Below are 13,263 nucleotides of genomic sequence, written 5' to 3'. Positions count from 1 at the left end.
CCAACTCAAGTTTTTTGGAAAAGGGTGTAATATCGCCAGCAGCGACCGGCTCGCGGGAACTTAACGCAAGACAAATCAAAGCTGGACCTATTGCTAGCCATCCACCCATCACAAATACTTCTTCGCTGCCCCGGCAACCCGTCCCCGAAACACCGGACTCTTCACAGGCATATTGACCTGGTAAAACGGACTCATGATCGTCTTCAACCAAGCGTCGTACACCTCAATGAAGAAGTTCCGGATGGGTTCTTCGGTGGACGGAGCGGTCGGGTTGTACGTGCTGACCTGGCCATAGGTCGAGCTTCGCGCTGTCGATGCGGACGAGGCGCGCGACGCGTTATGCGTGTCGGGAGCGACGAGGAGCATGAATTTGACGTTGCCGCCGGTGATGAAGGAGAAGACGTGGGAGTTGCGGAAAGAGTCGACGTGTTTGAGATACCTATAGGACGTCAGGTCAGATCTATGGTGACGACGGGTTCGTTCCAACAAAGAGACAGCTTGTAAAGGATCGGAATAGGGAGTCATACATCTGCCCGCCTCCCCACTGCACCTCTTCTACGATATCTAGACTACTGTGCACGATGAACTGGTTCATATGCCTCGCATCTTCACGGAATCGCGCAACGCCGTCACCGCCTTGTCTCGAGGTTCCGAACTCGTGTTCGAAAAGGGGATTGTCTTTGGTGCCAATAATGGCAAAGTAATAGGACATGATCACTGTCCGCCCTAGCACTAATGCTATGCGATTTAGGTGCGATGGTTGGAGGATATCAAGTTGATATCAAATGGGCGTTGGTGTTGTTGTTCACGTCTCCACAATAGACACGGGAAGTTCCGCACCAATTCCAAGCCTCCGAATTCAACTTTATATCTTCCGCTGTTCCGCATCACGAATCTTCAATTGCTGCACGCCGCAACCCATATCCCATCCAACTCACCATGTTCGGCGCGTTCCGTCCATCAGGGCCCCTTTTTGGAGGTCTCCTTTGGTAAATTCCCATTCCCACCCCCGACACCACCTCTTTCCCCCTCATCGCATTCATCCATCCACCACAGACTCCCATATCAACCACTAACCCATCCCAGGAAAATCCCCTACCGTCTCTCCCGCCCGCAAAAATACCGCCATCGCCAACGCCTGAAGCACGTCGACAAGGTCGTTGCCACCGTCGACGCCGCGCTGCAGAAGCTGGGCAAGCCCGTTGCCGCGGTCGAGCGATGGAAGGAGGAGATGCCGACGGAGGCGGAGATGTTGGCGAAGGATAAATACACCATGTTCGATAAGAAGGTGAAGAAATATAGGAAGGGAATTCATAGTGAGTGTTCTCCTGGCTGAGATATGGATCGTGGTCAATGGGAAGGTGTGGAGTGAGCTATGCTGACATTTGAACAGAGCTGCCGAAATGGACGAGGGTGAGCCAGAGGTTGAATCCGCCGGGTTTCTAAGAGAATAGGGGATTACTCTTGGATGGTGGATGCGTCGAGATTATTAGATGCATTGCGAGGAGTCATGGCGCTTGGGGATGAGATTCTGGTGCACAGCGTTGGTTTGGAGCCAAAGTAGGAATGGTTAAACCGCATCATGTATATCAACATGTATGATCACTTACCAATCGAACAAAGCAAACGTTCAAGGACCAAGAAATGGGTGAGGGGTCACAATTCCTAATGATATAGCGAAATGTGCGACTGTTAGTTCAAATGCTATGTAGAGTATCCTCACGGGAATATATGATGGATCTATGACCCAGATCCAACCGTAGATCCAATAGTGTTGTCTGATATCTTGAATTCTTCTACATATTTAGACTAAGCGAAACATTACCGCATTTTGCTACCAAAATATCGCCAAGTCTCTAACTCCCTATCTTACGACCATGATGGTATCGTTCCCATTCCATATCCAGAACGCTAGCGTCTCCTATCGTACTAAATACTAAACGCTCAAATAAATGACAATGTTCACAAAACTCTTGCACCACGCTCAACACTCATCCACCTCCTAGTCGATCGTCACCCGCTCGCCGTTCACCGATCATCCTTGGACTTATGCCTCGACGACTCATGCCTATCTCGCTCCCGCTCCCGCCCATTCTCATCAGAATCTTCATCTCGATCCTTCCTCTCATGTCGTCGATCATGACGATGTCTATCTCTGTCTCTCGATTCTTCGTCCGGAAATCCAGTCAGTGTTGATCCGAGAAAACCGCGAGCAATCTGCAACCGAGAAGGAAGCTGATTTTGTTCTTCCGCAAGTTCCACCGTCCATACAAGAGAGTCCGATCCATCCTCCCGCCGCGGTCGAGGACTGATCTCGACGGTTGGGCGGGAAGATAACGCGCGTGGTGGAGATTCGTCATCCCCATCGTCCACGTGCTTGGACTCGACAGAACCAGAAGCGGAAGAAGAAGAACCAGACGCAGCAGTATCAAAAGAAAACGAAGAGAACGACTCAAACGATGTAAAAGGGGAACGAAATATCCCACGCCTACCTCTCAGTTCCTTCGTCCGATTCGCCAAATGCTGAATCTCCTCTTTCGACAGCACCTTCAACACAATCACGCAGTCCTGCCGCTCCTCATACCGTACCTTCGACTCCTCCAACGCCTCCGGATTCACCAGCCGCCGATCGATCTTCGTCCACCGCGCCCCCGCCGGCACCCCCGCCTTCGTCGCGTCCTTCAGTGGCGCCACCCCCTCCCGGATTGGGTTGGGGTCCTCCGGGAACTTCTGCGTCGGCGCCTTCAGGATCGATCGAGGGGGTGGGGTCGTCTCCCGGTCGTTCTTCGGCGGCTCCACGATCCGTAGCCGCGTCTCCGAGGGATCTCGTGAGCCTTCCGTGTGGCCGGGGCTGAGCGGTCGCAGCTCGCGGGACGTGGGCGGGCCTTCGAGCATGCGGGGTTTGGCGTCGTCGGAGTCGGAACTTCGTCGGTGGCGTTCGCGCTCTCGATCTCGATCCCGGTCCCGATCTCCGCCCCGATCCCGTTCGCGCTCCCGCTCCCGCTCCCGCCGCCGCCGATCCCTTTCCCTGTCCGAGTCGTCCGAGTCACGGTGCGTATCGCGTTGACGAGTCAGCTCCCGTTCGCGTTCCACGCGCTGAAGGTAGTCTTCTTCGGCGGTGAGCTCGCGGGCGGGCTTGTCTTTACGTTCGGTGCGGCGTTCGTCAATGTCGTGGGCATCGAGACCAGCGGCCATATGACGCTCATGGGGTTCGTTTTCGGGTGGGCTGTCGTGTCTGGGACGGCGGGATCGGTCTTCTTTTGGCCGGTCGTCGCGCACGCGATCGTCTCGTGGTGGCGGTCGAGTCTCCCGCGGTAGTTCGTCACGGTCATCTCGAGGCGGTGGACGAATTTCCCGTAGTCGTTCGTCACGGTCATCTCGGGGTGGCGGTCGAGTCTCCCGTAGCCGCTCATCGCGGTCATCTCGTGGCGGTGGTCGAATCTCCCGTGGCCGTTCGTCACGGTCTACTCGTGGAGGCGGTCGAATCTCACGTGGCCGCTCATCGCGGTCATCGCGGTCATCTCGTGGTAGCGCTCGAGTCTCCCGAGGTCGCTCGTCGCGGCTGTCATATTGATGATCTTTCAATTTGCGATCGATCGCCTCGCTCACGCCGTAGGCAGCGGTGGCGGCCGCGACGGCAGGAAGGCCCCTCTCCACCCCATCGCGAAGGCTCGACCGCTCATGGCGTTCGTTATCGCGATAGTCATCCGGGCCGCGATCCCGGCGATCGTAGTCTCTCCGGGCGCCTTTCCCGGCATCGGGGATGAAATCCTGGAGTTGAGGCTGCTCGATGGCGGGTTCCTCGACGGGGAAGGTGGTTTCTCGTTCTAGGCTGCGCCCGCGCTCAGCGCTGTGGCGGTCGAGGCTGCCCGCGCGGATTCCGAATCCACGGGTCTGGATCGCCTCGTCTACATAGCGAGATACTGGCCGGGGTTCACGTCGGGACTCGTAGTCCGATGGAGGATAGGGGGGCTCTTCAAATGTATTCTGTCGTTGGATGATTTGTTGAGGGACATAGGCAGTGCTTGCCCTGGGCGGTGGAGCAAACGATTCCCTTTCCCCGTCACGGTATAAATACTCAGGATCGAGGTCACGTGCGTGCTTTGTCCGATCAGCAAGGCTGCCGGTCCGATGGATCCCGTCATTAAGCTTATCGAGTCCCCGACTCGACGGTGGCGGACCTAAGTCTCTAACGGACGATCGCGGCGCCGGATACGCATCAGCCATACTTATCGGCCGCTCTCTCCGACCCTCCGGGCTACCTCGTCTCGGCCTCCATGATGGTTCCGTATCGCGGAACATGCCAGCCGGGTCAGTGTACGAGTAACTCGCCTCGTCGACCTCGCGCGAACGATTGGATGGCGGGTACCGGCCCCGCTCTCGAGGCTCGCGGCTGCGGTAATCATGGCGTTCGAGATCCCGTTCGTCCACGAGCCTCGAGTGGTCTCTCCTGGGAGCTGTGGACCCGGGTTGGCTGTAGCTGTCCCGTTCATACGAACCGTGGATGGGGCTCGGGGGCCGGTTGCGAGACGATTGAATCACCTGTGGTCGACTGCCTCGCGTCTGCTCCGAGTCTCGTCGAGGACGTCCCGCATAGTTATAAGCACTTGACCGATGGGAAGGCGTGACGTAAGTTTCGGATGATAGAGGGGTCACACCGCCAGTTGCGCCAACTCTTTCCGCGCTTGATCGTGGGGTGTACTCCCGAGGGCTTCGAGCGATCGTATGGTATCCATCGTGACTGTCAAAGTTGCCCGTGGTGGCACGGCCTGGAGCGACAAGTCGTCGCGGTGACGGCGGTCGATAGTAACGAGAGTCCATTGTGAGCGTTCCCTTTACCGTCGGACAGGAAGTGTGGGGTGGTAACTCCCAGCCAGGAGTGAATATATTCCTCCCGCCTGGATATCCAAAAAGTCCCTCTCGGGCGTGTAGTACCACGCTGGTAGTCATGGTGGATGCGTCAGTTGAACGACGTCTCCAAGTGGTAGGTATGTCATGAGGGGTTGAGCTGCAGATTCTGAGGGAGGGGAGATGGTCGACGAAGGGGATATATCGGCCTATACATACCTGTCGAGAGGGTGCACAATCCCACAATGGAGGGTTGCGATGAGGTCGGTCGGTCAACTGCCAACTGGTCAACAGAGCCTCCCGGTGAGTGGAGTAGACCCCGAATTGCAACCACGAGTGTGCTGTTTGATGTCCGGCTATGACGACGATAGCGAGCAGGTAAGGGACCAAACTCAGGGTCAATCCAAGTTGGCCAAGATCTAATAGAGCCTTGCAGAGGGGCGAACCGAAGGGACGAATGAGAAGGGACCTGGTGGGAGGGTGTAGCGGAAAGGTGTACCAAATATTGTGATAAAATGCAGCGAAGATGGAGATTGGAAGGATGAGGCTGTCTAGGAATGGAAACTCGATGCTTTTTTCATGCAAGGTCGGATAACTATGTGGTGGACTGGTGGAAAGGTTTTGAAGAGAGTTGAGTTCCTTGACCGGCGGGTGGGGGAGAATTGGGGAAGAATCGGATGATGACATGGAAAACGGCCCGCCACGGCGAAGCTGGACTCTTTGACCGGCCGAGACTTTATAAACGCCACCACGTCGTTGTGTGTTTAACCGGTGTCGATGCCCAGGGAATTAATCATCGTATAAATCCGGCGTTTCGGTCTGAATTACTTATTCCACGTTGCATGTACACTGTATTCACCTGCAATGGGCAGAAACATCTCCTCGAGCCAAGCAACCAGACCAACAGGCAAGGCTTGGGCAAGCATCGGCATGAACTCGGACAGAATCAATGCCCGATCAGCGTATTTTTATGCTTTATCCCAGGTAGTTGGCAGTTCGCGTATCTACCCAGCCCTGATATACTGGAGAGTGCGCTAATCCCACAGGGCGCTCCCTTGCCACCACCCAGTCATCAATTGATAATGTCTGGTTATGTTTTTCGAGCGTGGCGTTCTTATATTACCAAACCCAAGTACTTACTTCAGTTGTCGATATTCCTTTTAAGTGGCGATTTCCCCTTTACTCATTCTCTTGGACTGTTGCCTATTGGTAGTTGGGGCCTTAGATCTCGTCAATCGTGCCCGATGTTGTCGATCTTCCTGGGTAATTATGAAATGCTGATGCGATGATCGTCATTCTTCTCCGTGCTGGTCGTTTACAGGATTGGACGCTTGGGCAGCTGCTCCTGCAAGAATTCTCGCCGGCAGAAATGTTCTATTCCTAGCTTTCGATCCCGGATCGACTACTCGGCGACTCCAATGCACTGGTGGGGTGTTTGCTGTCACTCCCAAGAAACCGAGGCTCAGGATTCCAGTACACGTGGAAAAGAATCGATATGCACGGGTGAGTGATACCGCAGGTGAAAATGTCCGGATTACCGGACTGTGGGTTTTGGCATTAGCAAACAATGGCCATTGTGGCGAGACCGAGAACAAACGATTAGGCAAGCAGAGTGCACAATACCGGTATCGAGGACGACTACTTTAAACGCCTCCGTAGCGTGCAAGGTATTGGCTTGTTTCGCCATCGAATGCTGCGAGAGATTTCGCGAGATACATTGTCGATATCTCCGTGGAGCAGGGGCCCTCAACACTCGCAGAAACCAATGTTAGTGGAGACATACTATAGTACTGTCCCTCTGCCTACTGTTCCGTTTCGAACTAAACCCTAGGAGTATGTTGACCATTAGGATTGGAGGCATGTGTTTTACACCATGACCTTTTGCGGACGTTGTCAATCCAGTATGATACGCAACGTTTCCGGACAACAAGGAAATTGGCACATACACCTCGAATAAGACTGAATGCCCAACCCAGTTTATGGGCATGGAGACATGCATGGAGACTCTGAAACAATGAAGCCCAAAACGTACGTCCAACTCATCGATGCCATATCCCACATCTAGAACTTCGTAAATTGGCGTCTAAAACTTCGCTGCGAAGCACGACTTCTAGACTGAATCCAGGGAATTTTGAAGGAATACCCTCGTTTATCGTGTATGACACCCCAACGCTTAGAATCTCTATGTCATTAGAGCATATCTCCCACCATGCCAATGCAATTTCCGGATCTGTGCGCTTAAATTTCCACCGCTGTACATGTATGACCGGAGGAATGGTCTATTGTATTTAACGCCGCCGATCAGAAGCAGAAGACCTGATCTTCCAGACGGCTCACGGGCTTGGCTTTCTGGTAGCCCAGACTCTCGGTGGCCTTCTTCATGGCGGAAACCATAGGAGGAGGTCCGCAGACGAGGACCTTGACGTCCGGGGCAGGGGCAGGAAGGCGAGCCTGATTTACAATGTCAGCGAATGCAATCCAACTAGCAACATCTTCCGTAGGAAATAGGCCGCCAATATACTCTAGCGAGTCGGGCATAAGGAACTGAAACTCACCTTGATCATCTCCGGCGTAACGAACCCAACTCCCCCATTCCATCCCTCCGGCGGATTATTCAACACATAATACACCTTAAACCCCTCATCCTCCGCCACCAACGCATCCAAATCCTCCTTCAGCAGAATATCCTCCGGATTCACATTCGCAAACACCAAGCTCACCTTCGTCCGATCCTCCCCCCCGTTCGCCGGCCGCCCGCGAATGATCGCCCGGATAATCTGCAACATCGGCGTGATCCCCGTGCCGCCGGCGATCATACCGAACTCGCGCACCATGTTCGGCGTGTAGACCATGGCGCCCTTGGGGCCGCGTACGGACATGGTATCGCCGATACGGAGCCCTGCGACGTGCTTCGAGATGTTGCCGGTCGGGTAGGATTTGATCAGCAGGTCGAAGTGGCCGGGTTGCCAGTCGCTGGAGATCGGGGTGTAGGAGCGGGTAACGGCTTTGCCGTCGATGGTGGCGTTGAGGGAGATGTGTTGGCCTATGGGGAGGCCGAGGATGTCGGAGGGGTTGGGGAGGGAGAAGCGGTAGCTATGGATGGTTAATGAACTGCTCGGGAAGATATTTGAGGGGGAGCATACATCGCGGTGTTATGCGACAATATCGTCTTTTCCTTTAGCGAGAACCGCTGGAACTCGGCGGGCTTCAGCACTTTTCGTTGCCCTGCCACCAATCGCATCAGCATTTTTCGTCTCGTAGGTTTTCACATGTGGAAGTAACTCTTACTGTTGGAGAAGACCTTCCATCCGCCTAGAACAACGGCGAGGGCCACTGCGTACGGCACCCATTCCTTCTTCATAATGGCGGTTCCAACGATGAGGAGCGCGGAGGGGATATACACGCCCTGGACGTACTGCGTCGCGAGGACGTTGCTAGGGAGCGGACCAGACATTGTGCACGGAATTTATGAGGCAGCGATCTCGCAGTGGTGATAGGAAGACTCCTGAATGACCGTGGAGGGATTGGGATGAAGGGAGGATAGAGGATGACGAAAGTTGAAGTCAGATTGATGCTTTGATGACGGTCCGACCGAGCCCGGGGTGCCGCAATGTTTGTTCTGGTGCGGTTCAGGAAAGCTTACCACAAATCCACAATCGATAAATTCGAGGTCAGGATGTCAGAATTCAGCGAAGCGGAACGGAAGCGGACCGCGGGATTTCCTGTCGGGATCGGGTGAGGATCGGTCCACATTACCTGATGCGGTAATTAACGCCCCTTTTACATCTAATATTCAGATCTTATTCCTATCATCATGGGGATATTTTTCCAGCGGATATTCTTTCCAGATACGGGCATTTTATTCTTCTACTTCTCCCAATGCCCAGGAAATAGAGAGGGGATAGGACCTGCCTTCTGCACGATACATACTATTCGGCATATAGTCCCAACTGGTGCAATAGGTATGATAGTAACGCACGATGTGCAATCAAGGCTGGTTGCGAAGTCTAGGACTACTCGGTTCGTTGCCATAAGCGTTCGAAAGCGGTATTCCAGTCCTCTTCTTGTCCGTCAAAAGTACAACTTCATATTGATACAATCCGGTAATGGTTAATGTACATGTATCTGCCTCGTCTCATTCTGTTCACGACCCCCCAAGCTTTTAGTCCCAAACCAGCTGAATTACATGAACTCTCATCATCCAAGCCCAGCAGTCGACGCTCAGACTACAATAACCGTAACAAGCGTCGTCGTCCTCGTCTCAAACTCAGTCTCTGTCGTCGAACGAAGCGGCGCGAATGAGACCGCAGTCCCCCGCGGCTGAGCACTCGAGACATGGCCAGTAGGGACAAAGCGCGAAGATCTAGTAAACGATCCCCTCGCTTTCGGAGTCATCGTCGAGTCCACGGCCGACGCAACCAACCCCTTCATGGTGATCCCATTCACGCAAACCCAGTACCCAAGCCAAAGACTCTCGCAATTCGACCCCACGGTCCTAAAATTCCAGCATTAGCCTTTCCGTGCTCCATCGTGGAGGCCACTCAGTCTACTTACGGATTCAATCGGTAGAACTCCTCTAGTGTAAAGGTATGGTTCATCTTCGCGGCAATCAGAGCGCACGTGTCGCCGGTTTGGACACGGTAGTAGGTAAAGCCTAGGATGTGGTTAGAGATGATGTCGAAGCTGAAGGGTATATGGTGCTGGTACGTACAGAATAACGCCGTCCCGGGTTGGGTTGGAGAGGGGGGAAACGATGGGGTAGAGGTGCTGGTGGGTTGAGAGACGTTCAGCCGGAACCAGGGGGTGAAGCCGGTGGGACTTAGAGGGGCGTGGAGGCGGGCGAGGGCCCTGATGGCCATGATGGAGAATCGCAGGATGAAATTGAGCTTCATTTCGACTTCTCGTGTAGATGATGTTCGAAAATAAGACAGGAAGTGTGGGTTGAAGATGTGTTGTAGGAAAAGTTGAAGATAGGGGGAATGTTGTTGTTGATTGTTTGTCTACATGGAAGATGAGACGAGATCTCCACGCAGTCAGTCCAGATGGATTAATTCACGACTGTGGAGGAGTGAATGATTTGAACCAGCAAAGGCCATACCTTTAGGTGCCTTTGATTCACTCATCTCTTTTCCACAGCTTCTCTTTAGTCCTAATACGGGCCATACTTCCAGGCTCTTTTTGGACGCCGATCTGCAATGATTCTAATGCCTTCCTGCCTCGTCTTCCAGACTGTTTGATCTGTGCGAGAGATGGCTTCGTAGGCCGCATCCTCTCCCGTCGGATAGATACTGATCTCTGTTAACAAAGTTCCGATCATGCGGACTCCTTTGTCAACCTCCTACCCCTCATCCAGATCATGAAAGAAGCCTTCCTTCTTGAACCATTCGACTTTAGCAAACCATTGCTCTCACTACTTCCGCTCCCCACCCTTCGGCGCCGCTGTCTTCCCCTCCAACACATCCTTAATACTCACCATCCCACTCCCTCTCTCCAACGGCCGCTGCTGCCCCTCCCCCTCCTTCCACCCAATCATATAAATCAACCGAAACGTCGCCGGGATACTCCCGTCTTCATTCCCATGCATCTCCTTATAAATCCCGTCTGCCGCCAACAGCACGTCCCGGCTCAGTGGCCCCCCACTCCGCATCCGCACCGCGTTCTGCTCGCCCATCGCCTGCAGCTCTTCCATGAGCGCGTACACGTCCGGAAAGTCAACGACTAGATCATCCACGTCCACGGTTAGGAGCCGGAACCCGGCGCGCTGCAGCAGCCCGCCGATGTCGCGGACGTCCGCGAGTGGGGAGGTGTGCGTGCTGATGCCGCCCAGGCGGTCCAGCGAGGCGAGCTGGAGCGACGTGCGCAGCTCGAAGAGCGTGTCGCCGCCGAACATGACGCCGAGGAACGGGGCGTCCGGTTTCAGGACGTGGTTGATTTGCGTGAGGACGCTGGGGAGGTCGTTGATCCAGTGGAGGCTAGATGCGCTGAGCACGGCGTCGAAGGTGTTCGCGGGATACGGGAGGGATTCTTCGTCCTGGAGCACGTCGCGGGTGATAGAGATTTCGGAGTTGAACGGGAGGGAGTCGTCCCGGTAGAGCATCGACGCTGATGATTCGGCTGCGACGAGATGTTTGATTCGCGCTGCGATCGGCTCGGAGACGGGGCGGAGTGAATCGGCATCGGGGTTTGGACGGGTGAGGGCCTTGGCGATGTGGCAGGCGTTGGCTCCAAGATCGAGGACTTTATCGTAGTTACGGTTGATATCCTGAAGGGAATATAAGCCGATGTTCCTCATAGCTTCAGAATCGTATATACTCACCAGCAATCGCTCACATAGACGAAATGCAACCTCATCTCTCAGGTAGTCGACCTTCCGACTCGTTTCCACGTCCTGTGCTGCTCGCTCCTTTTGCTGCCATTTCGTGTGTCGATCGAAGACCTGGAGAGTCGGTGCCCCTGGGGTTTGGACGGCATATCCTCTCACATGGAGAGCCGCAGGTCGAAGGCGGAAGAGGGGTGGTTTCCTGATCATAGTGACACTTTTTATATGGAAGATTTGATGTGTTACGGAGTTACCGGTTCATGATTGAGGCATTATATTGCAATTGTACATGAAAGGTATAATGGGCAATGAACAATCATTAATACCGGACGATTCGCCGAAGTCCTGATGATATTGTCCAGCTCCATTGAATGTCGTCCAGCCCTATATCTCTTGGCGTGGAGAGCTCCATCAGGTCTCATCTCGCCCTTACTATCATTTATCACTTACCAGCTACTCTTTCCCCCCTCTTCCTCAATCTCTCCATACCTGATTAAACATGTCCGTCTCCTTCCCGTACACGTACTACGCGTGTTCCTGCGCCGACAACACGTCCACCCAAGAAAAGCGTGTCTCACAAGAGCCACAATCCGCCCAGGACGAAGATGAACGAACCTTCGACCCGCGCTCGCGGCGATCCAATTTCTCGCTGTATCCGATTGAGCATTTGCTATACTGTACAGAGTGTCATGAAATGCGGTGCCCACGATGCGTGACGGAAGAAGTCATCTGCTGGTACTGCCCGAACTGTCTCTTCGAGGCCCCGAGCAGCACTATCAAGCAAGAAGGTCATAGGTAATGGTTAGCTTCCTACCGTCCCATCGCTCCTCTCCTCCCAAGGTCTTTTCTCTCCCACATATCAACCGCCTCCTAACCGCTACAGATGTTCCCGCAACTGCTTCAACTGCCCCATTTGCACCTCCCCCCTCTCCGTCAACTCCCTCGAACAACCCGACCCCCCTCCCGACGACAAACCCGCCAACAAGTTCGGCGGCCCCTACATCCTCCACTGCCCCTACTGCGCCTGGTCCACCCTTGACATCGGCATCACCTTCCCCCGGCCCTCCAACATCACCGGCCAACTCGCCAAGACCCTCAACGGCGGCCTCCCCCGCCCGCCCCGCGACCGCAAACCCTCCTCCTCCCTCAAGCGCTCCGACCCCCCTACCACGCACCACCTCGACGACCTCCCCTCTCCCACCTCTGACACCTCCACGTCCTCTTCGCCCGAACCCCCCTCCGCCCGTACCCCCGACCCCCAAGACCGCTATCACCACCTCCTCGCCTTCTACAAACACCAACTCAGCACCAGCGACGCCGCCCTCCTCCCCGGCACCACGTCCACATCCGCCAGCGAACTTGGCCCCGGCTCCCCCAGCTCCATCGCCCGCCTCCTCCACATGTACGGCTCCTCCATCCGCTCGCGCGCGCCCGAATCCGGCCCCTCCCCGATGCGTGAAGCCGCCACCCCTGAGGAAGGCCTCCTCATTTACGACGCCGCCGCCGAAGCTGCCGACGATGCCACCATCCGCGCGATGCAGACCACCGCCTGGGACACCCACGCCAGCGTCTCGCAGCGCCTCGACGCCACGAACCGCCACGCCCGCGCCGTCGACGATCTGCGCCCCATCAGCCCCCTGCTACGTACCAAGCGCGCGAAGCGCTGCGGCGCGTGCCGGCAGATCTTAGCGAAACCGGAAGGGAAGGTGACGAGCGTGCGATCGAAGATCAAGCTGCTGGCCCTACAAAACCTACCGAAGCTGTCGATCAAGCCGCTGGCCTCCCCTTCGACGATGCCGCCTCCAGGGACGTCCGCAGCCGGCCGCCCGACATCCACTCTGCTTACCACCTTCTCCTCGCCCACGCTCGCGCTCCCCGCGCTCTCGCCCTCCTCCCCATTCGCCCTCCGCCCGCTCACCACAACGCACTACCTCCTGACCCTCACCAACCCACTCTACGACTCCATCCGCGTGCACCTCGCGGCGCCGAGCGCGCTCCGGGGTCGGCACGGCGCGGGGTCGCGGGTGACGATCCTGTGTCCGCAGTTCGAGGTGGGGGCGAACACGGATGTTTGGGATGAGGCGTTGGGGGGGGAG

The 13,263-nt window shown here is 55.4% G+C and overlaps 7 protein-coding genes across 7 annotated transcripts in view; 2 read left to right on the top strand and 5 right to left on the bottom strand.

Annotated features, from left to right (window-relative positions):
- Positions 1-108: 108 nt before the first annotated feature.
- P152DRAFT_470167 (trafficking protein-like protein particle complex subunit 2) lies at positions 109-712 on the bottom strand (the record flags this gene model as incomplete). The annotated part of the gene is made up of 2 exons (XM_033680946.1): positions 109-439; positions 528-712. The coding sequence occupies 2 exons, from the start codon at positions 710-712 to the stop codon at positions 109-111; spliced, it is 516 nt and encodes a 171-aa protein (XP_033537748.1).
- A 178-nt stretch (positions 713-890) lies between these two features.
- On the top strand, positions 891-1,772 carry P152DRAFT_478697 (mitochondrial ribosomal protein L31). Its single transcript, XM_033681675.1, has 3 exons — positions 891-989; positions 1,087-1,316; positions 1,394-1,772. The coding sequence occupies exons 1-3, from the start codon at positions 940-942 to the stop codon at positions 1,444-1,446; spliced, it is 333 nt and encodes a 110-aa protein (XP_033537747.1). The 5' UTR covers positions 891-939; the 3' UTR covers positions 1,447-1,772.
- A 256-nt stretch (positions 1,773-2,028) lies between these two features.
- P152DRAFT_470165 (uncharacterized protein) lies at positions 2,029-4,821 on the bottom strand (the record flags this gene model as incomplete). Its single annotated transcript, XM_033680945.1, has 1 exon — positions 2,029-4,821. The coding sequence occupies one exon, from the start codon at positions 4,819-4,821 to the stop codon at positions 2,029-2,031; it is 2,793 nt and encodes a 930-aa protein (XP_033537746.1).
- A 2,328-nt stretch (positions 4,822-7,149) lies between these two features.
- P152DRAFT_389148 (NADH-cytochrome b5 reductase 1) lies at positions 7,150-8,302 on the bottom strand (the record flags this gene model as incomplete). The annotated part of the gene is made up of 4 exons (XM_033675968.1): positions 7,150-7,370; positions 7,394-7,941; positions 7,992-8,073; positions 8,137-8,302. The coding sequence occupies 4 exons, from the start codon at positions 8,300-8,302 to the stop codon at positions 7,150-7,152; spliced, it is 1,017 nt and encodes a 338-aa protein (XP_033537745.1).
- Positions 8,303-8,974: 672 nt separating this feature from the next.
- Positions 8,975-9,999, bottom strand: P152DRAFT_110850 (uncharacterized protein). The gene is made up of 3 exons (XM_033673627.1): positions 9,560-9,999; positions 9,403-9,502; positions 8,975-9,343 (listed from the first exon to the last, which is right to left on the bottom strand). Exons 1-3 carry the CDS (start codon positions 9,738-9,740, stop codon positions 9,070-9,072), a joined length of 555 nt encoding a protein of 184 aa, XP_033537744.1. The 5' UTR covers positions 9,741-9,999; the 3' UTR covers positions 8,975-9,069.
- Positions 10,000-10,258: 259 nt separating this feature from the next.
- Positions 10,259-11,377, bottom strand: P152DRAFT_388588 (S-adenosyl-L-methionine-dependent methyltransferase; the record flags this gene model as incomplete). The annotated part of the gene is made up of 2 exons (XM_033675936.1): positions 10,259-11,110; positions 11,165-11,377. The coding sequence occupies 2 exons, from the start codon at positions 11,375-11,377 to the stop codon at positions 10,259-10,261; spliced, it is 1,065 nt and encodes a 354-aa protein (XP_033537743.1).
- A 289-nt stretch (positions 11,378-11,666) lies between these two features.
- P152DRAFT_504877 (dynactin p62) overlaps positions 11,667-13,263 on the top strand; it is a gene marked incomplete at both ends in the record, with an annotated part of 1,961 nt that continues 364 nt past the window's right edge. The window contains 2 exons of the mRNA XM_033682399.1: positions 11,667-11,962; positions 12,051-13,236. Of these exons, the coding sequence (XP_033537742.1) occupies positions 11,667-11,962; positions 12,051-13,236 (1,482 nt within the window). The remainder of the gene's footprint in view (positions 11,963-12,050; positions 13,237-13,263) is intronic.

The sequence above is a fragment of the Eremomyces bilateralis genome, assembly GCF_010015585.1.
Source record: "Eremomyces bilateralis CBS 781.70 unplaced genomic scaffold P152scaffold_2, whole genome shotgun sequence".
Taxonomy (NCBI): domain Eukaryota; kingdom Fungi; phylum Ascomycota; class Dothideomycetes; order Eremomycetales; family Eremomycetaceae; genus Eremomyces; species Eremomyces bilateralis.
Note: the sequence above shows the minus strand (reverse complement) of the source record. Positions and strands in the feature narration are given on the sequence as shown.

Bases quoted from the DNA above. Each gene is read 5' to 3' on its own strand.
- P152DRAFT_478697 (XM_033681675.1), top strand. From the start codon at position 940: ATGTTCGGCGCGTTCCGTCCATCAGGGCCCCTTTTTGGAGGTCTCCTT. The intron at 990-1,086 runs GTAAATTCCCAT...AACCCATCCCAG, and splicing joins CTTTTTGGAGGTCTCCTTTG to GAAAATCCCCTACCGTCTCT. The intron at 1,317-1,393 runs GTGAGTGTTCTC...ACATTTGAACAG, and splicing joins ATATAGGAAGGGAATTCATA to AGCTGCCGAAATGGACGAGG.
- P152DRAFT_110850 (XM_033673627.1), bottom strand. From the start codon at position 9,740: ATGAAGCTCAATTTCATCCTGCGATTCTCCATCATGGCCATCAGGGCC. The intron at 9,503-9,559 runs GTACGTACCAGC...ACCACATCCTAG, and splicing joins ACCCGGGACGGCGTTATTCT to GCTTTACCTACTACCGTGTC. The intron at 9,344-9,402 runs GTAAGTAGACTG...CTGGAATTTTAG, and splicing joins GAGTTCTACCGATTGAATCC to GACCGTGGGGTCGAATTGCG.